Source organism: Anas acuta, chromosome 18 (genome assembly GCF_963932015.1).
Source record: "Anas acuta chromosome 18, bAnaAcu1.1, whole genome shotgun sequence".
Lineage (NCBI taxonomy): Eukaryota > Metazoa > Chordata > Aves > Anseriformes > Anatidae > Anas > Anas acuta.
In genome coordinates, this window is record NC_088996.1 from 2,241,821 (window position 1) to 2,263,191 (window position 21,371).

The window sequence follows — 21,371 nt, forward strand, 5'->3', positions numbered from 1 at the left end:
GATCTTTTTGGTGTAAAATCTGAAAGTAACTCAAACAACAAAATCTTCAGAATAAATTAGGGCATGTGTTAGAACTGAGAGAAAAAATCACAAGAACAGACTTTCACATGTTTTTCAGAACACCTACAAGTAAGTATCAGTTGGGTGTGGTGGCATCCTGTAAAATACCTTTTGTTAAACAGATGGAAATGAAACTTGTGTGCCATCAGCCTCTTGTGGTGGCATGTTGGGAAGTAGCAAAGCTAGTTAGAAAATAATACACATGTACAGATTTAAGAAATGGACAACGTTTCACTGTAGATGTTTATTCGACTTCTAGTAACAAAAACCTGTGAAGTCCCATATTTTAATGTACAGTGATATATTTTGTCATATAAAATACAACTTACAGAAATTTCTATCAAGTAAACCTAAACAAACACACTTGCTTTTTGCATACTTTTACGTATATCTTTAAATTAAAAACATCTCATTAAGAAAAATCTTACACCATAGTAGATGTTTGCATTTAATACCGCCTCTTTGCATTTTAACATTTTGTCTACGGGTTCAGAATACAGACCAATATTACTAATAATTAATATTACTAAGTAATTAATAATTAATAATTATTAAAATTACTAAATAATTAATAATTAATATTACTAATACTTAATAATTAATATTACCAATCTTCTTTTCAAACTTAATGCAGTTTTATACCTTTTTCAGTGGACAGTCTTATATACACTACCAGCATAAGCAGGGTCTGACAACAGTGACACTTTTTTTTTTCTTTTTTTTTTTTCAGGAGCAAAACACTTTTAGAGCAGAAAGTACAGGAAAATGGAGACATTTCTTAAATTTCCAGCAAAGTTCTGCCAAAAGAAAACCCAAGAAATGTCCCACATAATTAATTTAAATCGAAGAAATAAATTCCATGGCCCATTTAATAAACTTCTTTTATTTAACAAACTTCTTTTTCTTTCCTTTGGTATACCAATTCATTTGTAGTCTTAGCTCTTTGCCAATAGATGTCTGATTTTTTTAATTTTTTTGATGGTTATAAAGGTGCTACTTTTATATACTCTTTAATTGCAGGTTTGTAAAAATGTGAAATTAAAAACCCCTCATCCACATGAAAAACTAGGTACGTTTTTTTTCGTTGTTGTACACTTAACAGATGGATTTCAAAACACAAAATACCTGTATATAAAAAGGAAGATAGTGCACTTTAAGCTTATAACATTCCATTTTCAAATCCTCCGTCCAATAATCAGTAACACTGTTCTTCTGCAGCCTTCTCCTAAATACGCATGACCCTTGCATTGTAAAATAAACAAGACAGCAATATTTGACTCCTTGTCAAATATGCAGCAAGTGAAAGTCCAGTATGTTCTTGCCTTTTACCTATTTGAATATTGTCGTTCACAGTTGTTCAAAAATTGCTAATTTGTCAGTACATTTTGTAAGGCTAGATTTACAACAGCATTTTTGCAAAGGTGAGAATATACAGTATATACAGAAGACATTGACTCAGTCCTTGCAGTGGTGTATATTATCTATGGGAAATATAACAGCAGTTATAGTTCTATGACTGATTAGTGGAAGATGAAGCTTCTGCTTCTGTTGGTTTCTGACCTTCCTTAGGTGTTTCTGGCTTCATCTCTTTACCGATCTCCCTACTTTTACTCCGATCTTTCTGATCTTTTCCTCTTTCACGATCTCGATCTCTGTCTTGATCTTGCTCTTTTTCCCTGCTTCGATCCCAGTCTCGGTCTCTGTCACGATCTCTGTCTCTGCTTCTTGATCGTTCTCTGTCACGTTGGTTTCTGTCTCTGTTTTTATCCCATTCTTTGTCTCTGTGTCTCTCCCAGTCCCTGTCTCTGTTCCAGTTTCTGCCACGGTCTCTTTCCCAAGGTCTGCCATGTTCTCGATCCCTTCGTCTTTCCTCAAAGGGTCTGCTTTGTCGATTATCTGCTTGCTGAGGCTCTGGCTGATCTAAAACCTTGTCTTTACTTCCTCCTTCGTATCTCTCTCTCTGTCTCCCTTCAAATGTCTGGCCTCTAAATTCAAGATTTTTGCCTTCTCGGAAGTCAGATCCTGACCACTGTCCTTCTGACTCGGGCCCTTGCCCAGGAATACCAGAAAGAGGTGCAGACGGCCCAGCTTCCTCCCACATCTCCTTTCTGTGGCCTGGTGGATGACTGGGAAGGTCCAGGAGTGGTCTTGGGGTTGGCTTCATATTTTGTGGCGACTGTGGTCCATGCTGTGTAGAAAATAAGGAAGGAATGGGACCCTTTTGACTTCCAAATCTTCCAGGGGCAGATCCTCTTTGTCCATCGTTATTTGGAGAAACATGCTCTTCTGAGAACTGTGGTGCTGGGCCTCTAAAATTAGGTCCATGAGGTCCTCCGTGTGCACTGAGCATCAGTGGTGCTGGAGGTCCTCCTTTCTGCCCAGACAAAGAAAATGGACCTCCAGCTCGGTTCTCCTCAAAGTGCTGTGGGAGAGGTCCACCCTCACCCTGAACTGGTGGAGATTCAGTTTGTTCTACAAATTGATGAGGCTGAGGGTTTCTTTGTTCTTCGTATTGCACCGCAGAAAGACCCCTGTCTGGTTCAAAGTGACCAGGTCCCTTTTCCTGAGAAGTAAACATTGGATTTGCCTCGTTTGACCAGGATACTTTGTGCATATCTTGCAAAGACTGACTGTCATTAGATGTGGAGAAATTAGGCTGAAAAGACGTACTTGGAGGTGTCGGAAGCAGCACTTTACGTAAAGGCCTGAATGTGGAAGGTTCTGCAGAAACTGCTTGACTCACATTTTCCAAAGTAACTTGAACAGTATTTTCAAATTTGCTATTAGGTGCCTCTTTTTGGAGCACTGCAGGAGGCTTTTCACTGGAAACCCAGTTATCACCACCGTAACTAAGCTGAGTAGCAGGAATTAAAGTTTTATCTTCCTTACCAAGTGAAGTCTGCAAAGTGTTTGGAAAACTCGCTTGAGGGTCACAGCTCTGGTTTAAAACTTGTGCTTGCTGATTGGAAGATGAAGGTAAATCTACTTTTTGCGCAGCCTGTTGGTCCTGATGGAACAATTCAGTCTCTATTAGGGAAGATTTTGGTGGAGGTGACATTAAAGCATCAGACACCGAGAAGTGAGCCACTGGAACACCAACAGCTGCTCGTTGTTGTCTGAGGGCTTCTTCTTGCTCCTCAGTTTGTCGTTTCTGCTCTTCTAGTTGTTTGTTTAATTCTTCTAACATTTTTTGCAGTTCCACCAAGGATGAAGACGCAGATGAATCTGGCACATACGAGGCAGGTGTTTCCACGGAAGTGTTTTTAGTGTCTGTATACATTTTGTTAGGTAAATCATCAACCGTAACTTTTGCTTCCTCCAAGATAGTTTTGTCTTCCAGATCATAGGCCTCATCCTTTAGTTCTGCTGTGTTACTGGGCTTCTCCACACTATACAGTTTTTTGCTTTCACCGGTCTGCATTTCAAAAGCTTTCTCTGGATCATAATCTTCTTCGGTATCGTATGGCCTGTCATCCTCCTCATCTTCTATAGCTTTGTCTTTTGACATCTGTCCAAACTGTTGTGCAATGGGATCTAGCAAAGGAACAGCTGACACACCTCCATCCACAGCTGCTTTAGCTTCCTGATTTGAAGACTGGACAATTTCAGTCTCCTTAGCAAGAGGTTCAAAAGTCTTCTTTTTACCAAAAAGTGTCTGGAGGATGTACTCAAGAGGTGTGGTAGTTTTTGAGGATGAAGAATGCGTAGCAGTAGCACTTGTAGAAGCGGTAGCTGAAACTGGTGGTGGTACAGTACTTGTGGTTCCACTCTTAATCGAGGATGGTATTTTTAATACTGAAGGTGTAACTGATGAGGTTTCTGGAACGGGAAGTGGGGGTGGAGGTGGAGGAGATCCAGGTAGTGTTGTACTTACAGCTGAGTCTCCCGAATACAGTGTGTATTTCGGAGTTTTCTTTTCTTGTGAAGAAGCTACTGGCCCCTTAGAGTACAGCGATGTTTCTGTTTCCTCTTGCACCTGAATTCGGCTGCGCTTTGTCTCTATTTTGTCTGTATCCATGGTAGTAGCAAGACGCTTCCCTTTCTGACAGATAACCAATCCAAGAATTAAATTCGGACGTGAAGACTCGAGACCTGAAAGGAAACACAAAGATTGCATATGTAAAAAAACTACTATTTTTTATCTGTGTTCTCAATAGGAACTTATCATTTTATATAATGGCAGCTATGAGTCATAACAGTAACAGTTCTTCTAAATTTCATGCAGTGACATTATCCCATAAGCCTATGTGTCTATATTTAATTAGTATTTATATAAATTTGTATACAGTAACTAAAAATGTTTTAATTCTTTCCCTGATATTTTTTAATATTGCAGTAACAGGTGAATCTTACTGAAAGATGTCCTTGTAAATGTCTCTGCTGTTCAAAAATTAAAGAAAGTTTTCCTATTTTTGTATTATTACTTTCTACTTATTATTGTCCACTTCCTCCCCCAATCAAATATTTCCTTTCTAAATACTTTGCAAATACCTTATATACACAGAGATACTGATAAGTGAGAAAACCTGGACAAGCAATCTAACTTTCTGTAGGGCTACGTTGGAATTGAAGAACTAGAAATAAAGAGAAAAAAACTAATGCTATTAAAACAAACAAACAGACAAACAACAACAACAAACACTTCACTTTCTGTTACAAAGAAAGCACGAGGCATTGTTAAACTTAATAATTACATTTCTGTTCTAATCTGTGCTAAAATACCGGACTGACATTTACACCATTCCATCAAGGTGACTTTTAACACTGTTGTAGAATTGAGTTTGATGCCACAGACCCTTCCCTAAGTAAGAAATGTGAGCAGAATTACTCCATTGTGAAAGCTTCAGGCTTGAATCCCTGGAGAAGCATTTCCAGAAATGACCAGAAAGTTTCCCATAAAGAGGAAAAATGCAAACAGCTGAAGGTCCGTTTCACATTATCGTATTCCTTCCTTGTACATTCACATTTCCCACAGGCACTCGTGGAAGACAAATAAAACCAGAATAAAGAGCAGGGAATAAATCCTTTAACATACAGTCAGTGGCAAATGTAGAAAAAACATATAAAGAGAGGATTTTAACTTCTGGATTTAGTGACTTGAGATCCTCATTTGGGAGCCATATTAATATTTGCATCCAGCTAGGAATCAGGAATATAGAAACGAAACTAACAGCAAAGAGATTTACTGTGGTTATACGATGAGGACTCTAAAACCTACACTGTCCCTTATATTCATGACCCTTAAGTAAGAGTTTAAAAGAGGTGTAATATATGAATTGATGTATATCTTTAGTCTCTTACTAAACAAAACCAACTGCTCACTAAGGAACAACTTATAAATAACTAATTATTGCCACTGGAAACTTCTTGATACCAGCAAAAACCCAAACTTCCCATAGTTGCAGATAAATTCTATTTGCCATTACCAGTCATAAGTATGAACCTTTGCTGAAACAACTGAATTCAAAGTTTTAAGGGGGCTCCTAAATTTACTATCTTATGAGAAAATTACATCAGCTGTTTTTATTTGTATAGCTGAAATTATATTCACGTACGCTAAGAAAGAATTAAATGAGGTAAGCCTATTTCTTAAGTTCAATGTGAGGTTTCCTCAGCAAGAGGATTATAACCAGGTAAGTCAAGACGATGACTTCTTCAACACAGCTTCATTAAGCATAAATATTTCATTAAGCAGTAACCTGCCTAAATTCTGAAATTCTGTGTTCTGGTGACTGTGACTGGTAATAGTACAGCACGCCTGTTTTAGCCACATAATGGAGAGACCAGCAAAATCTGGTTACTCACTAGAAGGTCTTTGCAAAAAGACAGAAAAAATTGAGGCCAATGCAAAATCTACTTGAAGTTTCCTATCAGAAGCAGCTCTCATTTTAAGTATTTTGAAAAAAAATAACACTGAAATTTGATTGAATGCATTCTAGTTCCACAGCTGATTTCAGATTACTTCAAAGTTCAGTGTTTGAGTTTTACATAGTTCTGTGGTTGAGAGGATGTTGGCCATGTTGGTTTAAATAAACTTCTCTACTATTTCCTACTTGTACATTTAAAACTCAGTGCCAAGTTTTTTCCTCCAGATATAGTATTTCAGTATTTTGTGTTGCCAATTTTCACTTTCTTCCATGGTTAGAAATATATGTATATATATACACACGAATTATAAATGCATCAAGAAAATGACCTAGCTATACTAACCAAAACTAAGACTTGCTTATAATTTAGTTTGCTTATAATTCTATACAGATTGCCCTTGTGAGAGGGCAGGGACGGCAAGATGTACAACGAAAGGAGGCAGGACAGGAACTAAACAAGTAATTATCTTTGGTGAATCTAAGATTATTTGGAAAGGATCACAAATCCTTGATTCACCCAGTTAAAAACTCCTTTCAACCCACTGCCTAAAAGCAATCCTAGAAATTCTGATCACTATAGTTTACTACCCCAGATGAAGTTACATTAATGCATAACATCAGGGCATAGCTCAAAAGACAGCTTACTTGGGAAGACTGTGTACACTCTGAAGAGACTCAATAGTTAGGTATGATTCACTCTGAGTGACTGCTTTACATTTTTTCTTTATCAGCATGTGAGTAATGACTCCACATTTGGTCAGCATCGACCCGTGCAGAGTATCTCTCAAATCTGTGTTCACCCTAAAACTCCTCATAAGCATTCACTGTTCTTCTGTCATTAACGTATTGGTTATCTGCTCTTCTGCAGAGACCTGTGATTTGTCCAACTAGTCACAACATGCATCTCAAACATTGACTAATTGAAACGAACAGGTTTCAAAAATCTATTGGACTGTGTATCTAAAATTAACAGCAAAAAGTTAAAAAAAAAAACAGTTCTGAATCCCTGTAAGAGACAGAGATCATCGCTAATAAAAACAGAGTAAAACTTAAACACACGTTCAAGATAAATTCCAGATGAAAGTGTAGAGATGAAAGTGCTAAATAGTGTTGTGTGTATGTGAAACGAGACAAACAAATTCACATACAGTAAACTACCAGAAAAAAAAAAAAACAAAAAACAATGCTGAACATCCCACCAACACATAATATCTGGTAATAAATATCTGAGGTGGTTGAAGTGAATAGATGTGAATATCCTTCCATGTTCCTCTATATTTATATCACCCATGACAAAGTTTTGTAGATCTTCTAGGCACTACAGCAGGTCAGAGGTCCTCAGTTGTGTTCCAAATCCAGTCCATCAGAAAACAGGAGAGATTCATAATCCGTATACACCTGATGGAGTTGGTTGATACAGCTGGAATATCTTCCAACTAGGACTTCTGGAGTGATGGGATTATTGTCCTCTCCCTCCTCCCGCCCCCAGTCATATTTATCAAAGTATCTTACACTGTCATGTTTTTTGAGTACTTGCTAAACACTATTTGAAGGTACACAAATTTAAGGAGATAATGACCACTTACCAAAAAATATCTTTATTGGGTATAAAAAACAGTAAATTCCATCAGATGTCAGTAACAAGTATGTATTACAAGTCTTTTACGCTGCTGTATTAATACATGCCTGCAAGTGTTTATACCTATGTTTCTTCTGGGCAATTACCTCCAGTTTTGAAAGAACTTTTCCTATTTACATTTTGTAAAAACCAGCCTGACATGCCTCATTTCTATGCTAACAAGTCTGTCTACTTTTGCCAGGCCTCCACTTTAAAAGCTTCATTTGAAATGAAATCTACAACAGAAATATAAAAGCTAGTGTACAAGGACAGCCTATGTTTGCTCAAGAATGCAAGGAGGGGAAGATCATTTAAATGCTTCCCTAGAGCAGGTTAAAAGCACGGCGGAAGACTGCAGATGTAGCCAATTCAATGGCAAACTCATTCTTATATGTTACTGTCCAGAAAGGAATGTATTTCAGTTATTCGGGCTGGAAAATCTAGCCCACAGTTTAGGACTCTGTCTGCCTCCCTGTGCCAAGTGTTAACACTTACATGTTCTTGTTTTTTGGTTATGAAACAGGAATAATAGTTTTTGCCTACTTTTCAAGAACTGGGTAAATTAAAGACTACCAGGTGCTTACATTCAGCTTATAGAGACTACATGATGACTTAAGGTAGCAACAAGCCTGCCTTTTTAGCTGTAGCCTGAAAACAATGACGTAGACTGTGCACTGTTCAGGGATGGATAAGACAGGCTCAGAGTGTATGAGAAAAATCTTGTCCAAGAACACAAAGCAAGCGCCCTTTGCAATTTCATGCAGGAAAGAAGAGTATTTTCCTAGCATTACATTACTTGTTGGTGGTGGTTTTTTGTTATTGTTTTTTAAGTTGTATGCCATTAACATGTGAAAACCTGGCCAGGCAGAACACACCTCTGTTTATGAATATAAGCCCTGAGAATGCTTTATTGAGTTTAGTCCTAAACTTGTATTTGGGTAGCAGAGGACAGTCAGCTTGTCAGAAAGGTCAGCTCCTTACATGTTTTAATGTGTAATTATTTTGCGCTGTTTAGTATTTTGCAAACCATCCTTACAACAATGAAGTATTGCCTTCATTGTAACCTGTAGCTCTTAAGCTCCTCAACCTGTTACTCTATATGAAAAAAGGTACTTATTTGGAAACTAAGCATATGCACCGCCTCCATCCTCAGATGAAGATGACTTCAAATTTTGTAATGTAAAGGTGTTTCACATCTGAACTCATTCTCATTTCTTCTGTTTCCATGTTCAATGCACAAAGATGGAGCAAATTCAAGCCATACATTACTGCTGATAACTCTAACTAAAAATAGAAGAGCGTAATATATACCAACCTATACCACCTACTGTCTGCCACCTACGCAAAAGGAATTTGCCTGCTCCCAGGCAAACCAATGTTCTGAAGTCAGTGATTTGTCTGGAACTTGATCCAGGTAGCACAGAATATTTCAGACCCCGTGTACATGCATATTGCATGCACAGCGTAATACATACCATGAGATAACAACAATGTAGTGAAACCATAAACGTTACCTTTGTCTTCAGAGATTTCTTGACTGCTCCGTGGGATAAGAGTCTCCTATGTGATTTAGGGGACAGCACATGGCTTGTAGGGACCTAAAACTTGGTGGATTTATGGGTTGTTGAAAGTAGGGTCAGTTGAATGTTCTGATAATGTTTGCTTGTTTGTCTCAATATAGTGGCTGTTCTATGTACTCCATTTTATGGGTAAACAAATCCTCCTAACAGCAGAGATTTATCTTGTTGGAAAGGCTATGTGAGTTTCAGACCATGGCACCTTGAGATGATTGACTTTGCAATTTTTTCCTATATGCACACTTTTAAAATGTTTTTATAAAATTATATATTTTTTAATTATGCTTACATTAAACATTCAAAACCAATTGGTCTCTGATTTACTCGTTTTGTAATTTTACCTAGCAGTTAACCTCCCCTAAATTTTGTGCTTACCTGGTCCCTCAAAGGGCAAGAGGTTGGAAGGAATTGGGTCCTTAGAACTCAGTGGGATCAGGTAGAGATTCTTGACATGTCTGTTGTTATTAGTTACAACACCAAAACAACCACGTCTGATAAAATAGGAGTAGAGAGAGAGATAGGCAACTTCTTCTTCTTCTGTGGCAGGATGGAAACGAATCAAACGAATCAAAAACAATTCCTGAAATACAAAATCAAAGTGGAAAAATTCAACCTGTAACACATCAGCAAATAAAATTGTTTTCCACTTTCATCCAATATAGGATGAAAGTCTGGAGCAGCTTTAAACCAAGATTTAAGAAAATACTGTCATTCAATTGGTAATATTAAACCAGAATCAATTTTGTCATTTTCAGAAATACCAACTATTTACGTATCTCACATCAAGCTACACCTCTTTAGGTTCAGAATATTCAAATAATTATGAAAGAAATGGAAAATTCTTAGATTATATTTGCATACTGTGCTTCATTTTTACTAAATCCATAAGGGTTTTAGTAGTAAAATTTATTACATACACTTACTAATAATTTCCTAGTCTTTTAAAATTGAATTTCTATCTTCAGTAACTGAATAAATAGATTGTTTATATTCAATCATTAAAAAACAATAGGTTGTATGAATGTTTAACTACTACACAGGGGAAAGACGATTGGCAGCTCAACAGGCAAACCTGTTTCTTCAATAAATCAAAAATTTCAATGGAATAAGTGGTAGCAGTAGTTTTCTAGGTATGATCGACATCAATATAAATTAGTAACAAGGAAATTCTATCAAAAGCTGCTGTATATTTCTTCCTGGTTTTCCAAAGGATTTTAAGTAAATACCTTACAAAGTGAAGATTTGAGTTTGCCAACATAATCCCAGACTGCCTTCGGTGAGATCTTCCCACCAATATGAATCGTGTCTGGTAAATCCTAAACAAGAAGCATTACATGGTCGTATAAGAAAAGGAAAGAGAGGCTACAGTTTTGAACCAGCACAGATTGCCCCATCCCAGTAGCTTAGGCGATAATACAGTACTATGTTTTACTGAACTTGCACATATACATTCCTAATTTCAGACAGGCTGTTTCCAAAATGCAAGGAGTTCATTATGGCATATTACTGGAAGGCTGGCAGTACACACAAAACAGAAAAAGCACTGCCTGACGAAGATAGCAGTGGAAGGTCAAATACTTTTCTATGCCTATCAGCCGATTCTATTTGTTAGCTTTGCTTTTACAGGGAACCTGTTATATGTAGTATAGCTTTTATCTACGCTTTCAATTTATCTGAAATTTTTGCACCCATATGAATTCTAGTTAGCTTCCTGTCATGATGACAGTGAAACCTGTTTTAGCAAAAACAACAAGAGAGCCACCAACCCTCCTAAGAAAAGACCTAAACTACATGCCTGAAACCCTCAGTCACAACAAATACACTTCTTCAGAGAAGTTAAATAACTGCTCAGTTGTTTCATCACAAGCTGTCATACTACCTAATTAGTTGAATGTACACCCTCCCAAAATATAAAAGCAGTTGCATCAAAGTTAATCAAAGGATGATATTTTTAATAAATGGCCAAACTTTTCTAATAGATCACATCAGTGATCCATCCATCTGTTTGTGAGCAGAACAAGGCATCTCTTTCAAAACACATGCTGATGATGCTTCTCGTCAAAAACTGATCTTGAAATCAAGCTATTATTCTATGTTAGATACTAACATATATATAAACATATTAACAGACATGAGAATTCTTCACAAATACGTGAGGAATTTTTTTTAAAAGGCTTTCTCTCCTCCCCCCTGCCTCAGGCTACTGTTCCTATTACTAAAGGAGATTACTAAAGGGATGCAATTTTTTTTTTTTGTTACATGTCCAATATAACAACATACACAGTGACCCCAGCCTTTCTAACAACAGGAACTGCAATACATTCTAAACGCATAAACATGTCAGTGCTAACCTCACTAAGATAATCAAAGCACCCGGAGACAGGATATGCTTTAGTGATAAATTTGGCCACACTCTGCAGATTAATAAATCCTTTCCAAATGGTGTTGAGGCGAGAGAGGAAAAGAGACGTATCGCTGCCTTGAGGTGAGCGTGGCTCAGCAACACTGCAAAACAAATCCAAAAGAGAAACGTTATAGAGCACAGTAAGAATGCTTCCTTCTTCTTCTTTTCTTCCCTCCTCTTATTGATCAATTACTTTATTTAAAAAAAGCAAGTAACAGAAGCCTTAGTAAATGCTTTGTTAATGTTTTCCACTTTCATCCAATATAGGATGAAAGTCTGGAGCAGCTTTAAACCAACCCTCACAAACACTTAATATATTTGAATGCACATGCAGATTTAAAGTCAAATATCTTATAAGTTTTATTTATCTGTTAAAACACATTGAAGAATTTTTACTGTCAATATATAACGATGCTCAGAAAATTTTACCAACTAGAGAAGTTAAACAAGGAGATGACGAATTAAAAATTTAAAGTTCAGGTGATCGCATTTAAAGTTGAACATGCCTTTTGATTATTGGCAGTGGAGGGTAAGAAGCAAAGGGGGACAAACAAACTGACCATAGCGAGACCAGAGATTCAGTGGCTTAGCTTACTATTAAATATACACACCTGATATTGGGTGACTGATGAACAGCTAAGTATCTTGGATCTGGTGAGGACGATGGCTTTGTTAATACTGATTTGGGAACAGTCATAACTGGTTTTGACATTTCCTGCTCTGTCTCCCCTGTTAAAACTTCACCAGATGCAGTACCAGAACGCAGGGCTGCCGTCGTAGTACCAGAGGAGCCGCTCATTGGTGTTCTATGCTCTCGGCCAGAAACTGTTACAGTTGTGACAACTGCACCAGTGCAAGAGGCAGGAAAAGTCGAAGGTTCTTCAGATGAAGAATCTGTGTTGTTATGGCCTTGGGTTGTAGGAATGTAAGTTCTTTCTAAGCTTGACTGGGAAACTGCTTCTGCTGCAGGTGCAACTTCGGTTTCCTCTGTGTTTTCAGAGGCTGCCTCTTTAGCAGGCTCCGCTGCTGCTGATGGTGCAGAACTTTCATATTTTCTCTGAACTTCTGGTTTAGATTTTGACACTGCTTTTTTAGCAGAAGCCATTAATTTTATCTTCTTCGGTGGTAATTCATCTTCAGATGCTGAAATCTGACCTACAAAATTAATTTTAAAGTGTTTTTGATTACTGTTTAACAATGAAAAGGTCTGAAGAGAAAAACAAGTAAGCAAGCAATGCTCTTAATAATTCTTTTACTTCAGACAAAGTCAACACTGTAGATACCTGTACAGATTTTGCAGTTCAGGTCAAAAAGATGGGCTCGATGTTCATTTGTTGTATCCTTCAACATACTGCTAAAAACGTCTAGAGAAGGAGCACTATTTACATTTTGTACAGTTTGGGTTGACTTCTGCTGCTCCTGGAAATGAACAAACACAGAAAACATTCTGGTTGATTGCTAAATTCAATCATAAAAAAATACTTTTGAAACCGTTAATTCCAGTTCTTTAAAAAGATATTAAGGGCTGTGCAGAACTACTGCTCTGAGCAGCACTTACAAAAAGATAGAATTTTGAAATATTCTTCCCCTTTTATCATTTGTTTAAGAATATCATGTCAAACAGAGTTCTCAAATAGTATTTGTCCTCATTTCATTTCATGTAATTCCGAAGTAGATACTATCACATTAACTGCTTCCTGAGAATACAGAATTGTAATACTGATCACATTTTTGGGGGGGAAAACAATTGGCTAAGATTTTGCTGTAAACTGAGGCAAAGGTCTGAAAAACACGCATCATCTGATATTTTAGAAGCACATGTGATATATGCCCGATATTAGGTTGTTGCATTCCTTCAAACCAAAAGGAAAATGCTCATAGCACACCTACTAGGTGATATTCTTACAGTTCATTGAAACAACCTGCATTTCTGATACAAAATTTGAGGCCCTAGTTAGCATTTATCTCCCTTGGCACCTCCATGCTAAAGCAATAGCTAATACTTATATCAGAATCAGACACGGGGGGAGAATCTTCCATATTTACATCTGGCACTTGTTCCCGTTTTACAGCTGCTTTCTTGATCTCGTGTGATTTGTTTCTTGACTCTAACATCTGAGAGAAACAAAAACACTTTAGTAACAAGTCTGCATACTGATTTTATAATTTTATTTTGTATTTTCTTATCAGTTGGCTAGTGGAAGAGAAAAAGCTTACGTTATTCATATTTCATTAGGAAGAAAACAATATATTAATTATGGGTGGTAAGGGCTGGTGAAGTTACTGTTAGTTCATATCTAAGGACACACTGGAGAATCATATTGCTTACCGCTTTGGCTGGTTTCTCCTTCCATACAGACAGTTCTTTAGATAAAAGTTCTTCGGGTTTCATTCTCACTAGTTTTGACACTGAGATTTCTCCACGAAGAACACGATGAAAAAGTCCCTAAAAAAAAAAAAAAAAACCACACTTTGTTGCCATGCTGAATAACTTAAGCAACTAACATGATTTGCAGTGCTGGACTGTCAAAACCCTTTCAGGTTTCTTAATTCCCTATTAAAAATGCCAGTTAATCTTAAGAAAACTTAGCACGGTGCAGCAACCAGAAACTAATGATGAAATCATCATGAAGTATGAATTTTCCACATTACCATAAAATATACTATCAATTCTACTGAACAGGAATTTTGAGAGATGAACTGCCACTCCTGTTTCATATCTATAGTAGAATTTTTTTAAAAAAAATTACATTGTCTAGTCACTATTCCCATCTGCACCAGCTTCTTTTTCTTTTAAAAGATAAATTATCATGTACACAAGTGGTCTCCCATACAAACCACAGAACGTCACAGAAGAAAAACATTTATTTTTTTTCTAAGAATGCCATTCAATAAACAAATATTTCACTACAAAGGCCAATCTTAATAAATACACGCGATCCAACTGGACTTCCATTCCAACTGGATTATTTAATATTTGAATGGCTTTAAAACAATTTTTTAGAGCATAATTCATAAGTCTCTCTCTTGAAACTACATATTGATGTATTATTTAAAAAACAGAATATATTTCAGTACGTTTACTGTTTAAGTAAATTCCAAACCTGATTTTTTGGGTCCTCGAGATTGAACATGATCCTACGGTATTTACTCTTGTATCGGTTGTCCGTAACTTGAAACAAATTAAACATCTCCTTTTCAATATTGAGTGCTACTTTCCCTACTTCACTCTCTGTCATGACCAGATCATCACTATCATTGACTCTGTTAAAAACAAGAAAGGGTATGCGCATTTACGTTAGGCACAAATTCTTCAGGCAGCATTCATAAAAACTAAATTTTCAGAGGAATGAGTTAACCACGCTTTTATTCACTCAGTGAGGACTTCCTTAAAACACATTTCAAAGCCAAAGTCTATCTCAGGACCTCAAAATGTCAACAATGGCAACCTTTTGCTACTGTCTACAGAAGACCACGGAAGACAGCCTTAACGAACTGAAGCCAGGTCAGTCCTTACAAATACTCCTACTCATGACACTGCAATTAGTTTTTTGTTGTTGTTTTTTGTCATGAGCTACTGAGGGAGCTAAAACGCTTCAGTTTTAATCTTAGACCCTCCACTGTGAACAGCATTTCTATTTCAGAGACACTACCAGAGCACAGTGGCCTAAGTCTTGACAGCTGACAAGAGCTTTAATATTTGTGGGACAATGTTTCAGCTTTTTTTTTTTTTTTTTTTTTTTTAAAAATAGTAATACAGTTGCTAACTTTGGGAGAAGAAGGAACCTCTGCCTCAGCAAGCCCTTCCAACCTTTCACTGTGATATTCCCTACACTATGCTTCGTACAACCCCTACATCTCCAAACACCACCATTGCCAGATATCAGCTTCAGGTCACCTGCATTATAAACATCTCTATGCTGTGATTTAATTCTTCAACTGTAATTGTCTCTCACTACAAATGGGATAGTGACTTTTTTTTAAAGGCTTTTTCACATGCCCAATTATTTGGCATCAGATTTTTTATTTTTAATAAAGCTCTAATGCTAAAAATACTTGTAGTAATTTCTAGCACAAATTAAATCCCTTAGTATCACTTAGCAAGAAAGAAACAAAACTCTGCAGGCTAACCCTTTACTTCTAGTTGTAGCTTCCTATATAAAATAAGTGCTTTGAATTCCCACCCACCTCTTCCATAACATTTCTTTTAGGGACTGACGAATATTTTGTCGAATCTGCGAGTTGGGCTGCGACTGGATAGGGCTAGCTTGTGTTTTTGCTTGACTACTTCCAGATGCAGTAGAAACGGAAGACAGCGAAGGCCTTTTGAGTCCTCCAGCCAAACTGGATGCAGCTAGTTTTTTGGAAACTGGCGAGTCATGAGAAGAAGCTGCTTGTTTTGAAGGAACGCCACCTGTTGAAGGCCATGGTTTCTTGGGAATTTCACCTTTGAAACTCCCAGCAGGTTTAAGCGTCTGCTTCATTAGTGATGTGCTAGACGTGGAAGGGGACTTCTTTGGAGAAAAATTTTTAGTGAGGGAAGATGCATGTTTCTCCACCATAGATGCTGAAGCAATAGCTTTCTTTGATGCCCCTATAAACTCTGTCGCTTTATCTTTCTTTCTCTTCTCTTCCTTTTTAGCTGTTAAAACAAAGAAGAAAATGCAGTATTAAATGCTTAACATTATAACTTCCTGTTTATGAAGACCAGCTGTCAACCTATAAGGAAGTCTGTGAAATACCTCTGGAGAACTACCAAGAATATAATTTAAGCCATTCATTTTTAAAGCCTTTTTAAAGCCTTTTTAAAAAATGTGTAAAAGTTGACTTTTTTAAGAAGAAGTTTGCCTTTGATCCTGCAGAGAGCACTTCTCAGAGACTGTCCGAAGAGTTTAAAAGAGTTGCATTTTGGTTGTAAAGGTTGAAAATCTCAGTCACAAGCTATGCAAGAAAATTAAAAAAAAAAAAAAAAAAGACACCACCTTCAAAGATTCCTGAGTTGGACTTCATGATTAAGCTTCAAAACAAACAAACAAACAAACAAACAAACATTTTCACAAAGTCTTTAAAAAAAAAAAAAGCAACACAACCCATATCTCACATTTAAGCAGAAATCCTCGCTCCAAACTTTCTACTTTAAGGAACAAGCAAAGAGAGTCAAGTTAAACAACAAATCAATTGCTTAAAATTTTAAATATACGTTCAAGCCATTTGGTTGCTAGTATGAGTATCACACTGTCGCTATAAACTATCAGATCTTCTCATTTACTTTCCAGTTAAACTCTAGATTTAATACTATAATATTTAATAATTAAATATTAAAACCATTGCTCAAACTGCGGCTATTTAATTCCCACCAACTATTCCATTCACAATATCCAAAACTGCCATTTAATGTTTTTTCTAACATCAATATATTGACAATACACATAATGCACAAGAAAATTTACAAATTACAAGCGAAGACTCCATATACTGAAGTTATAATTGCACAGGACTTTAAAAACAAGCATTTCTGTAGGTTGCATTTCACCTGTCCACATTTTGGCACTGACGGGAACAATTCAGCAAAACGTAATAAGCCAAAACACACTCTCCATCCAGCAAACGTGATGTGCTCCACTTCAGTTTGCCAGAAGTATCGTTTACAGGACATCAGAGTTACCGTGGGCAGAGTTACCGTGACACATTCGTTGTGACAGCACAAAGGTTCCGAGGGAAACCAAGAAACAACTCCTGAGATGAAGTTGTTCTGATTAGAAAAGCTAAAGTTACTTCCCCAAAAGTCTTTTTTCTCCTCATAAATCTGCATTTGACTACTGACCAGTTTGTGATTTCTTAATTTTTTCATTATTATCTGATGTTTTTAGCTAGCAAGGTTTTGTAATCAGAATTAGTCCCACAGCCCCATCTGCAGAGAGCTATGTGCTTCCCGGGAAGGATGCAGAAATTTAACTTTGGTTAATTTCACCACAAACCAAATGGACCCTTTTGGTCTTCCATACCTGCTACAGTGAGAGCAGACATTATCAGGAAGGGTCTAACAACCGATTTTTCTCAGACTTGAGGGGGACAAAGGTAGGGAGCACCCTTCTGAAGCCCAGTTCGCGAAATCCTATAACAGCATACTGTTTGAATAGAAATACACCTCAGAAAGGGGAAGATTTGGATTACCTAAGAAACAATGTCACTACTCATTTCTGAGTGAAACAGCCTTCCCACCTTTGCCGGTCGTTAAATTCTGTTAGACGCTGAGCGTTTGTAGTAGGCACCTCCAGCAGAACGCAAGCTTGTAACGAGCTGCACTACACTGCCTCTTACTGCCAGCATGTTTCACCACCAATACACAAGCTGGTGGTTAAGATGAACCATAAAACCGATGCTGTACCTGAATTTTCATAAGGCTAGGCAGAGAAGCAGGTGCTAAACGTTGCCTGGAATACAAAGTGAAGAGGAGGATGCAGAAGCACTAGCTATGTGGATCCACTGTGAGTGGATGCCTTGCTAAAGGTTTCTGAGTGAAAGTTATCTGAAGTGTAAGATGAAACACACTACATTAAATCATTCCAAAGAGCGTGAAGATCTTACTAGAGATTAAACTTCTTGTTCACCCACTGTTCCCGTACTTTTCCCTAGGGACTGGTCTCAAGTACTGACAAACTGAACACAAACCCAGGGGGATGTTGAGCTGGACTCACACGGACTTCTCTTCTGTTTCTATTATCTCCCAAAGCCTACCCCACTAACCTTACACTATCCGTCAGGAGGCATTGAGCTATCCCAGGAAGGAGAACGGGGATCAGAAACTATCAGTGGCATTTTCAGTTTGGTCTAATGAGGCACCTGGAACTTAATACACTGAGGTAAAAAGCTGAACTACTTTGAATGAACAGTCTTGAAAAGCTAGAAGATGAATATCCAAAATATGTGTACAATAAGGTTGTGAGAATTTCTCTACTTCTGGTTCCTGCTTTATCTTCTGCCCAGACTTGTCTCTTCAGGCCGGTGGGACAGCGCACCTCTGTCTCACTACGGAGCGGCAGGACAGCACAGCTCAGGGTTCAAAATGACCACAGTACAATTCGGTCCTCGGTGCTATGATTTTAGTTCTTTTGGGTTGCAGCAGAAGTACATGAAATTCTAAGCTTACATTCCATACTTACAGTTTTATCATCTGTTCAAATTAATTAACAAGCACGCTGATAGAACTAAGAACAGCAGTTAAGATATTGTGTATATAAAAAATATATCCGTGCCCCAAACCTTCCTGTGTTCCAACGGCTATATCATGGTAAAACTATATACATGTAAAATAAATAAATAAATGGCACTAGCACAAAGGTAGATTGAAGTTCCCAGGGTTGATAGGCAGCAGCATCAGTATGGGTTCAAGAAGAAAGATGCACAAGCATCCTTTATTCTGCCAGTTCACGTCATGGCTATTTTGAAATGTTTCTACAGTAGAGCACAGAACTCAATGCTTCTTTAGCCAACAGAAAATGAGCAGATATTTCAGCCTCATGGAAGTCTAACAGTCTCACAAACTAAAATACTACTTTATAATTACAACTGTCTACCTAACTACTTGCTGGCAGGGATTCTGCATGTAGTAAAAGATACCTACACTACATAGGCTATTCGGTGTTTCAGAACACCTGTGAAGTACTTTCTCAAATCTGCAGGACACCTCACTACATTTGAAGGATAGTGAAGTGGTGTGTGTGTTTTGACAAAGTATTGAAGGTACTTACATCCTACGTATGTTAACAACCTCATCTTAAAAAAAAAAAAAGAAAACACCCTCATATCCCATTTTGACTATGACAAAATGGATAGGCCCTGACAGATTTTTTTGGTTTACTGACACGATTAGTGTTCTGCCAGACAATCCAGCTGCACCAACTCACGCTGTCCTTGCACAGCTCTTGTATCCAATGCACAGGAGGGCAGGAGCACACAGCCGAGCGCGGGGAAGGAGCAGGACTGCCTCTTCTGGCAGCAGCTCACCAGTCCATTGCCTCAGCTGCAAGGCGAGCATGCCCCCCAGCCAGCACCATCTTCTGATGGGCGCTGTTTCTGGTGCGCGTTTGGAAAAGTTACCAGAAGTGAGTACTCTTTTCAGAGAGCAGTATGCCAACACAGGAGGGTCCCCGCCGCCCCTTCAGCCCACCCTAGCGCTGAGGGGACCGAAGGCTCCCCCGGGGCAGCTCCAACCCCGCAAGGCCCACCGAGGAGCCGCCGCCAACAGCCGCTCCACCGCCCCCCTCCCGGCGCCTGCGCCCTGAGGGCGGCTTCGCCAACCGCCATGAGGCGGCGGCTCGGCCCCTCGCCGTCCTGCCGGGCACCATCGGGCTCCGAGCCCCGCAGGGACGGGTGCTGAGCCCTCCTTGCTGGTCCCGACTTCGAGGGCTTTGCGTTTTGCTTCAGTTTAGGCTGTGGAGAATGCGGCAGGGTGGGCGCGGAGAGCGCGGTCCGTGAAGGAACGGCGAGGGGAAGGAAGGGGAGCGCTGAGGGGAGGAAGGGCTGCAGAGGTTTTAAGTTTATTGTTTGGTGTTTTTTTTTTTTTTTTTTTGCTTTTTTTCCGCGTCAAGCCTCCCCATTCGATGCGAATGGTGCAGGAATGCATCGCCTAACACGAGTCGGAGAACCTCAAAGCCTTCGCTGAGGGAACCGCAGCCGCAGAGCAGGCAGCAGAGCTCAGCTGCTGAGCACAACGAGGCTCGCTCATTTCAGCGGCTGTGTGGCCTCAGCCGCTCCCGGTGCCTAAAAATAAAGCCAAAATAAAAATAAAAGTAAAAAAAAAAAAAGCCGTATGGGAGCTCAGTGGCCCCGGCCGGGGCTACGCACATGGTCCCGGGGCTGCCTCAGCTGCCCACCCGCGAACCAGCCATCAGGAGGGGAAATCGTGGGAGGAAAAAAAGCCACGATGTTTTGAACTTAACACGTGTGTTTTGTTTCTTTGTCGCAGGGTGCTCTCTCCTCCCTTTCTGCCTTCCCCCCCCCCCCCCCCGAGGAGCACGTCTCCGCTGCACTGGAGGCAGGAGCCTGCTACACGCAGGTACGGTGGAGGTAAACGCCTTGGGAATGCACCTGTGTGTAAAAACTTACACGGTCGGTGTGTAAACCGACTCAAAAGCCCCTTTCCAGTCTTCTGGAGTTGTCAAGTGGTATTACCGCATCATGCCATGAAAATGAGCGAGGTGCATTTACGGTTCTTTAACGGTGAACAGATTCTCCAAACTAATCTGTGATAAAAGAGCATTTCCTATAAGGAAAAATAAAACTTTCACCTATCTATTTCACAACAATGAAAGGTCCGGGAATCTAGTATTTCCACAGCTCAAAGCCAAAATAGATTACTTAATTATTCATTTCTCCAGATCTTTTTGGTGTAAAATCTGAAAGTAACTCAAACAACAAAATCTTCAGAATAAATTAGGGCATGTGTTAGAACTGAGAGAAAAAATCACAAGAACAGACTTTCACATGTTTTTCAGAACACCTACAAGTAAGTATCAGTTGGGTGTGGTGGCATCCTGTAAAATACCTTTTGTTAAACAGATGGAAATGAAACTTGTGTGCCATCAGCCTCTTGTGGTGGCATGTTGAGAAGTAGCAAAGCTAGTTAGAAAATAATACACATGTACAGATTTAAGAAATGGACAACGTTTCACTGTAGATGTTTATTCGACTTCTAGTAACAAAAACCTGTGAAGTCCCATATTTTAATGTACAGTGATATATTTTGTCATATAAAATACAACTTACAGAAATTTCTATCAAGTAAACCTAAACAAACACACTTGCTTTTTGCATACTTTTACGTATATCTTTAAATTAAAAAC

At 38.6% G+C, this 21,371-nt stretch overlaps 1 protein-coding gene across 1 annotated transcript; it reads right to left on the reverse strand.

The window, feature by feature from the left end:
• Positions 1-1,359: 1,359 nt before the first annotated feature.
• LOC137841946 (death-inducer obliterator 1-like) lies at positions 1,360-20,152 on the reverse strand. Its single transcript, XM_068655449.1, has 12 exons — positions 20,101-20,152; positions 19,222-19,272; positions 15,715-16,168; positions 14,631-14,790; positions 13,856-13,972; positions 13,504-13,641; positions 12,810-12,942; positions 12,138-12,681; positions 11,474-11,627; positions 10,349-10,438; positions 9,498-9,702; positions 1,360-4,152 (listed from the first exon to the last, which is right to left on the reverse strand). The coding sequence occupies exons 1-12, from the start codon at positions 20,150-20,152 to the stop codon at positions 1,571-1,573; spliced, it is 4,680 nt and encodes a 1,559-aa protein (XP_068511550.1). The 3' UTR covers positions 1,360-1,570.
• Between the last annotated feature and the right edge of the window lie 1,219 nt (positions 20,153-21,371).